General features: G+C 51.1%; 1 protein-coding gene across 1 annotated transcript in view; it reads left to right on the top strand.

The window, feature by feature from the left end:
• The first annotated feature begins 830 nt into the window (after window positions 1-830).
• Window positions 831-9,006, top strand: part of LOC142784777 (neprilysin-1-like) — a 33,086-nt gene continuing 24,910 nt past the window's right edge. The window contains exon 1 of the mRNA XM_075883276.1: window positions 831-959. Coding sequence (XP_075739391.1) covers window positions 831-959 — 129 coding nt within the window. The remainder of the gene's footprint in view (window positions 960-9,006) is intronic.

Here is a 9,006-nt window from a genome sequence, read left to right as displayed (position 1 = left end):
AACCATCATCTCCAATCGACACCATTCTCCCCTACCGATCCGACTCATCCGAAGGCACGCCAATTTCTGAAGCCGCGTGGTATGCGGAAGATTGTCGGCAATTAGCTCGCACCCTTAGAACACAAGAAGAAGGGCTACAGAAATTTCGTCACGACGATCGACGGTCCAACTACCAATTTTCGCCCAACTCTCTTGTTTGGCTGTGGGTGCCCCCCAGTGCTGCTCCGGGTACCTCTACAAAGTTTGTCAGCAGGTACCATGGGCCTTATCGCGTCGTAGAACAAACTTCCGCTGTTAACTACCTCATCGAACACCTCACGGCCACTGTGAACCTGCGTCGCCGAGGCCGCGAAATCGTACATGTGGATCGCCTCAAACCATATCATGAACCACTTGTCCTCACGACACCTTAGGACACTTACTTGGCACCATCTTCAGCGAGGGGGAAATATGTAATGATGAATGTAGTGGGTCATGCAAATCTCGGCAAACACATTGTCAGTGCTAAGCACGAGACGCTCGGCATGGACTGTCGCTGATTTCGCTAGCTAGTAGGCCTACGCTCCTACCTGGTCTCGAATAACAAGTTTGACTGTCTCAATTCTTTATATATATATATATATATATATATATATATATATATATATATATATATATATATATATATATATTGATACAAAACAGCCGCTAAACACGGCTGCATGAAAGAGGAGGACGAAGTGGGTTTTGCCGTTGGATGCTGGTCTGGCGCCATTTTACTCGTAGAGTTCTGTGCGCTGTAAATAGATCATTAAACAAGTTACTCGTAACATTATTGGTGGAGGTGGACGATGTACCTGTACATCGATGTACCTGTACCTGACGATGTACCCCTGTACCTCGATGGAGACGCGCAGCGGTCGCACCATCGGCGAGCTTTCGACTGCTTCGGCTGCTGGTACTTCTTCTACGCCGCCCTCGTCAGTCCAAGCCACCACCTACGTCACACTCCCGCACCTCGGGATCCCGGCACTTTCTCTGGTGATGGTACGATCGATCTCGACACTTGGCTGAAGCGGTACGAGCACGTCAGTGCAACTCACCGCTGGGATCCCACGCTCATGCTCGCCAACGTGCTTTTCTACCTGGACGGCACTCCCCGAACATGGTTTGAAAGCCACGAAGCCGACATAACGAGCTGGGATCTCTTCAAAGAAAAGATACGTGACCTTTTTGGCGATTCATCTGGTCGTCAGCTCGCTGCGAAGAAGACTCTTGCCACACGGACCCAGTCTTCTACCGAATCGTACGTCTCCTACATTCTTGACGTTTTGGCCTTTTGTTCCAAGGCCGATCAGTCCATGTCCGAAGACGAAAAGGTTAACCACGTCTTGAAAGGCATTGCCGACGATGCTTTCAACCTGCTGGTTTTTAACAACATCTCGAGCATCGACAACATCCTTAAAGAATGCCGACGTCTCGAACAAGCTAAAGCCCGCCGTGTAGCCCAAAACATCGTGCGCCTTCCGAACACAGCGGCCACCTCTTCATGTGACGACGTCTTCCACCAGGCCCCTCCATGTGACAACCTCACAAGCATCATTCGTCGAGAGGTTGAGGCAGCACAACCGGTAGCCACGCCACTACCGACGCCTACGCCTTTCCCGACCACGATTTCTTTGATACAAGCCGTCGTTCGTCAAGAGCTATCGAATGTCGGCCTACATCCTGTACCTGCCGTATACTCTGCTGCGCGTTCTTTTCGTCCCCCTTCTGCTCCTCGCATACGACGCAATCCGTCCGAATGGCGTACCCTTGATGACAGGCCCATATGTTTCAACTGTCGACGCGTTGGTCATATCGCACGTCACTGCCGCAGCCGCTGGGCTCCACCGTCCCATTATGCACCTCAGTATTACACCACTTCTGCTCGCGAATCGTCCCCATCACTTTCTCCATCAACGCCGACCACATTTTCCGCTCCTACAGCACCTCTCAGCAGACCTCGCTACGACCGGTCACCGTCCCTTGCTCGTCGTCAGTCCCGGTCTCCCCCACAACGCCGTGCTGCCTCCCCGACCTATTCGCAGCATCTACCACCGGAAAACTAGGCCGTGCAGCTTCTGGAGGTGGAGCTGCGTTGACGACCTTCGTAAGAAATCCTCGATTAACGTTAACAACGAACCGGAACCTTTTGGACGTTACTGTAGACAATGTTCGTGTCAGTGCGTTGATAGATACTGGCGCGCATGTGTCCATTACGAGTGGTAACCTTCGCCGCCGACTTAGAAAAGTTGTCACGCCCGCCCTCAACCGAGCTGTACGAGTCGCCGATGGAGGAACTGCCGCAACTCTTGGCATGTGCTCTGCGCGAGTGTCTTTTGGGGAGAGAAGCACTGTCGTTCTTTCCGCCGTTATTGAACATTGCCCTCACGAACTCATTCTCGGTATGGATTTTCTAGCCACGCACTCTGCCCTCATAGACTGTTCAGCTGGCTCTCTCCATCTCGATTTACCCCTCTTTTCCGACCCGCCTAGCCCACCGCAAACCAGCCTCTGCTGCATTGATTTCACGCGTCTCCCTCCTAACCCCGTCACACATGTCGACTTATCCTCCACGCCGCCAGTACCTGATGGTGATTACATGGTGGCCCCGATTCCTGCAGTGATGCTTACGCATGGGGTTGATGTGCCGCATATGATTCTGACGATTAGGAGAAATCGCACCTTCCTTCCACTGGTCAACTTTTCACTCACCACCCTAGTTCTGCCACAGGGTATCTCCCTGGCCAAAATTACTGCTCTCCAAGATGACCATGTCGAGCCCTTCAGAGTTGACGATTTCTGCAGCTCAGTCAGTGGTTCCACTCCATCACGTTCTTGGGGTGCCGACATTGAGCGAATGGTGTCATCGGACCTCACGTCTGAGCAAGCTTCAGTGCTTTGCCACGTTCTTGAGGGCTATCGTAGCATTTTCGACTTTGCCAGCAACTCTTTAGGCCAAACGACCATTGTCACCCATCGCATAAATACTGGCCATGCAACCCCATTCACCAACGCCCCTACCGTGTGTCGGCGTCGGAGCGTGCAATATTACAACATGAAGTCGGCAAAATGCTTGCGAAAAACATTATCGAGCCTTCATGCAGCCCCTGGGCTTCTCCAGTCGTCCTTGTTAAACAGAAACATGGAACATGGCGCTTTTGTGTCGATTACCGTCACCTTAACAAAATTACCAAAAAAGACGTTTATCCTTTACCTCGCATCGACGACGCCCTCGATTGCCTGTACGGTGCCACCTATTTTTCAACTATTGACCTTCGGTCAGGGTACTGGCAGATAGCCGTCGACGAGATGGACCGCGAGAAGACCGCATTCATCACTCCTGATGGTCTTTATCAGTTTAAGGTGATGCCCTTTGGACTCTGCAATGCACCAGCCACATTTGAAAGAATGATGGACTCATTGCTCCAAGGGTTGAAATGGTCTACCTGCTTGTGTTACCTTGACGATGTTATTGTCTTTTCGCCCACATTTGACTCGCATCTTGATCGTTTGTCAGCTATTTTGGACGTTTTTCGTCGAGCCGGACTCCAGCTTAACGCCTCCAAGTGCCACTTCACTCGTCACCAAATTTCCGTGCTTGGTCACCTTGTCGATGCCCAAGGCGTGCGTCCAGACCCAGAGAAAATTCGTGCAGTCACGAACTTTCCCGTTTCGAGGACCACAAAGGATGTCCGCAGTTTTGTGGGGTTGTGCTCGTATTTCAGACGCTTTGTTAAGGACTTTGCGACCATTGCACGCCCACTCACAGACCTCTTGAAGAAAGACGCCTCGTTTACCTGGGGCCATGATCAAGCGTAATCGTTTTCGCAACTTACGACACTGTTTACTACGCCACCAATCTTGGCTCACTTTAATCCATTAGCCCCAACCGAGGTTCACACGGACGCCAGTGGACACGGCATAGGAGCTGTGCTATTGCAGCAGCAACGCGGACACGACCGTGTTATAGCCTACGCAAGTCGACTACTATTTCCAGCCGAGCGCAACTATTCCATCACGGAGCGCGAGTGCCTCGCCCTTGTATGGGCAGTCGCCAAGTTTCGCCCATACCTGTACGGGCGCTCATTCCGTGTTGTCACGGATCATCACGCGCTCTGCTGGCTAGCCTCCCTGAAGGACCCACGGGACGTCTCGCTCGTTGGGCTCTACGCCTTCAAGAGTACACGTTCTCTGTAATGTACAAAACAGCGCGATTACATCAGGATGCGGATTGTTTATTCCGCTACCCTGTTGACGAAGCAACCGATACCGACGCTATCACGGACGTTTTTTCCGTTTCGCAGCTGTTAAACATTGGCGAAGAGCAACGTCGGGATGCTTCTTTACGAGCCATCATTGACAAACTGGAGTCAACGCCACGCGACCCGTCCCTACGAATGTTTTTGGTGAAAGACGGGATCCTATATCGCCGAAACCTTGATTCCTTCGGATCAGACTTACTTCCTGTCATCCCAGCGCACCTGCGTTCCTCTGTCCTGCATCAACTCCATGACGCCCCCATAACGGGCCATTTGGGCGTTTCTCGCATGTACGATCGAGTACGACGTCGGTTTTTTTGGCCTGGACTTGCCCGCTCTGTTCGACGCTATGTCGCCGCTTGTGAGCCCTGTCAGCATCGCAAAACGCCGTCTGCCCTCCCAGCCGGCTACCTTCAGCCGATCGACGTTCCCAACGAGCCTTTTTTTCGAGTTGGTCTCGACCTGTTGGGCCCTTTTCCACTCTCCACAGCCGGAAATAAATGAATTGCTGTTGCCACGGACTACACGACGCGGTACGCAATCACACGAGCACTCCCGACCAGCTGCGCTACCGACTTTGCGGACTTTCTGCTGTACGACATAATATTAGTGCACGGTGCTCCCCGTCAACTTCCCACCGACCGTGGCCGCACGTTCTTATCAGCTGTCGTTCATGAAATCCTGAGGTCGTGTCATACCAAGCACAAATTTACTACGTCGTACCATCCCCAGTCAAATGGCCTCACGGAGCGCCTTAACAGGACCCTAACCGATATGCTTGCCAAATACGTTGCGCCAGACCACCACGATTGGGACATTCATTTGCCGTATGTGACGTTCGCCTACAACTCATCTCGTCACAACACTGCCGGATATTCGCCCTTCTATCTACTATATGGCCGGGACCCAACTCTACCTTTAGACACGTTACTACCTGCGGCCACTGAATATGGTAATGAAGCCATTGCCCGCGCCGACCACGCGCGCCAAGTCGCCCGCAACCGTCTACAGGCTTCACAGTCGCGCCAACAACAGCTCTACAATTCTCACCATAGGGACGTGCACTTTTCCCCGGGTTCTCTCGTGCTCCTCTGGTCACCTACTCGGCGTGTGGGACTGTCTGAAAAACTGTCGTCGCCCTACACTGGACCATTCCGTATCGTTCGCCAAGTGACAGACGTCACGTACGAGATTGTTCCAACTGATCCAACAAAGTCATCGTCAGCTCCGAGCGACATTGTTCACGTGGCTCGGCTAAAGCCCTATTACCCCCTTCGACATCATCTGCGTAAATTTAGCACCGGGACGGTGCTTCTACCGCCGGGGGTTATGATACAAAACAGCCGCTAAACACGGCTGCATGAAAGAGGAGGACAAAGTGGGTTTTTCCGTTGGATGCTGGTCTGGCGTATCTTACTCGTCGAGTTCTGTGCGCTGTAAATAGATAATTAAACAAGTTACTCGTAACAATATATATATATATATATATATATATATATATAAGTGTGTTCATGAGTGTGTTACAGTGGCGTAACAACTATTTCGCGAGAGGGGAGGGGGGCAAGCCAACCTCACTCGTCAACCAGCAGAATACACACACACACACACACACACACACACACACACACATATATATATATATATATATATATATATATATATATATATATATATATATATATATATGACAGTTGTTACGCCACTGTAACAATGAACACGCTTGGTGGGCCGATGACTTCCACTTAAACGTTTTACTTCGATAGCAATTATATGGGCACTCCAGGATGGATTTGTCATGCACCGTATATGTATACGTATCTATATATATGAAAACGAAATGTCGTTACACTTCGCGCCAGACTGGGGCACATATCCATGGGTGGGTTTCTGCCACTGGAACGCGGGTATGTGCCACAGGTAATTGACAATTAGTATCTAGCCAGGCACGACGAGAACACACATGGGCAATTTTAAGGCGCGAGCATTAAAAATTCCCGACATCAGAAGGGTCAACCCGACGAATGCAAAGAACAAATGTCAGGGTCCCAGCTGGAGTTGAACCCAAGCATTCTGGGTGGCAATGAAGCATTTTACTACAAAGCTATGCCAGGTTTCGGAGCTACTTTTCGAACAGACGGTAACCTTCGTGAAAGGTCAATGGTGGTTGCAGTGCTGCCTACCAAGTTTTGTGTTAAAATTACTTATTTGTTGTTTTGATACAGCCGTCACGTCGGGTTAACGTCACTTGTGGCTAGTTACCATGCGCTGAAGTTGATTCATGTAGGAGTGTCGAGGGTGTTGCGAAAGACGGCGACGCCAACACGGTCCCGAAGGCGCCACTGCTTCAAACTCCGCCGGGAAGGTCACCAGCCGTTTGGTAGCGTAGGTTTCTCAGCTGGCGACTGCTTCTGCGCAGAGCTGATAGACGAGCGGACGAGACGACGGTGAGTTAAACAAGGTTTATGTACAGCATATATACAGAGGCGTTACAAATTCGGCACTGGGACCGACAGAGACTCGAAGAGCCGAGCTCTCCTCTCTAACACATAGGTCTGCTCTCAAACGGGTCCGCTCGCGACGCACATGTCAGCTTTCACCTAGGACCGCCGCTCGCGACGCTCCGCAAGGCTTCTTTTATATGCACAGGGTCCAACCCAAACGTCCAACCAGAAGCGCCGCTGGTCGTCAGGGCAGACTCCTCCAATGGGGGTCGCCGCTGGGCCGCGTCCTTCTTTGTCATTGAATCTGGAGAGGCTGCGCTGCAGGTGGCTGCACCCAAGGACGAGTGAAGTCGCAAGCATTGCGTCAGACCCGCCAGACAGGAAGACGCCAGTTGTTTACTCGACGGGCTCGCTTGCACGTGCGCTGACTCACTGCACGTGGGCGGCAGAAAGGCGCCGTCGCCTGTTGACGCCGTTGAGTTGTTCGCGTCAGGCGGACTTGCGGGCTGGCCTTGACACAGATTGCCTTTTTCAGAGGCACGGACGTTCGCTGTCGACTCGCAGGCATAACAGCACCCCCGCCGCCAGACAATGCGCCGAAAAGACGAGCTGCTTCCACGGGGCTCGTATGTCAGGCGCGCTCGTTCGCCAGGTCCCTCCAGGTTCGCCTCCAGGGCCATGGGGAGAATGCAGCTCCAGACTCTGTTCCAGGAACACATACCATTCTTGAGGACGGATCCCAGCTCCACTGGCTTTTCACCACAACTTGTCGACCAGCTTCACTCGTCTCTTCTGACCATCTTCGGTTTCAGCACTTGTCGATGGTTCTGCCACTTGTCAAGAACGGATCGACAACAGACAACACACGACACGAGCAAATGCCCTCGGTCACCCGACAGAACACCAGACAAAGTATAGTACTACATATACCTAGCTAAGTGTCTATCGGAATTTCGTTCCCTCTACATCAAGAGGCACATGTGGGACAAAAGACTCTTAAAATAAGAACTTGAATTTTTCACACTTACAACAACGCAACGAATTAGAATACAACATAAAGTTGGCCCCTTCAGATCACTCTGAACGAGAGCGCTCAGCCCAGGTCGTGATGAGGTCAAAATTTTGCCCCGAATCGCCAGAGAGAAACCGAAAGGTTGAGAAGGTACTAGCTAGAACGCACTGCTCAATGCACCTGCATTAGCGTATAGCTTCCCCCCCCCTGTTTTTTTGTAGCGAACGTCAAAGTTGCACTGTCGGAGTATCACGCTCCATCTCAGTAACCGGCCACTTTTAGGCGACGATACCTATGTGGTACCAAGAGCGGCTCACACTTGCGACGTTCCACAGGAGAACAACAATACGGCTTGCTACGGATTGACTACTCACCGCTTAGCTCGATATCGTGTTCGATCACCCTCGTGTTTCCGGGGCGGTCCGAAAACACGTCTCCAAACTCGGAAACAATCTTTCCAAGGTCCTCCTTCTGGACTTCACTTAACCTAGGCTCTAGGTTTAACTGCTAAAAGATTACCTCCGATCCCCTTTCGATTACATCACTAGAACTCAAAATTTCTTCTCCCTCTTCCTCTGGAGCATTCAACAGCAGATTTACGACAGCTTGACGTTGAACGTATGGTTTCATCAAGTTACTGTGGTAAATTTTGTTCGGCCGCCTTCCTAATTTCACTTTATAATTGGTATCAGAAAGCTTCGATATTACTTTGGCGGGCCCTTCCCAATGAACCTCAAGCTTGTTCTTTTTGGACGGCCGCAGCAGCATTACTTGACTACCAACTTCAAATGTGCACTTCTTCGCCGATTTGTCGTAGTACTCCTTCGACAATACTTGTGCAGCCTTCATGTGGCTTTCCACAAGATCTTTCGTTTTTCCAAGCCTCTGAAGGAGGTCTAAAACATACGCCACTACATTAGGGTCCTCATCGAATCCCTCCCAGGACTCGCGTAGCATTCGCAATGATGTTCTCAAACTCCTGCCATACACAAGCTCTGCAGGGCTAAAACCCGTGCTCTCATGAGGAGATGATCTTAAAGCGAACATAGCGGGAGGAATACACGCTTCCCAGTCGCAGTTGTGCTCGTAGCAGAGAGCTCTGAGTATCCGTTTCAGAACGGAATGCATACGCTCTACCGGATGAGATTGTGGGTGATGGATCGAGCTGTGCACTACTTTTATTCCACATTTATCCATAAAGGTAGAGGTAAGGCAGCTGGTGAAGACACTACCATTGTCGCATTGGATTTCAGAAGGAAATCCGACGCGT

Source organism: Rhipicephalus microplus, unplaced genomic scaffold, assembly GCF_043290135.1.
Source record: "Rhipicephalus microplus isolate Deutch F79 unplaced genomic scaffold, USDA_Rmic scaffold_15, whole genome shotgun sequence".
Taxonomy (NCBI): domain Eukaryota; kingdom Metazoa; phylum Arthropoda; class Arachnida; order Ixodida; family Ixodidae; genus Rhipicephalus; species Rhipicephalus microplus.
This window is presented reverse-complemented; position numbering and strand designations above follow the sequence as displayed.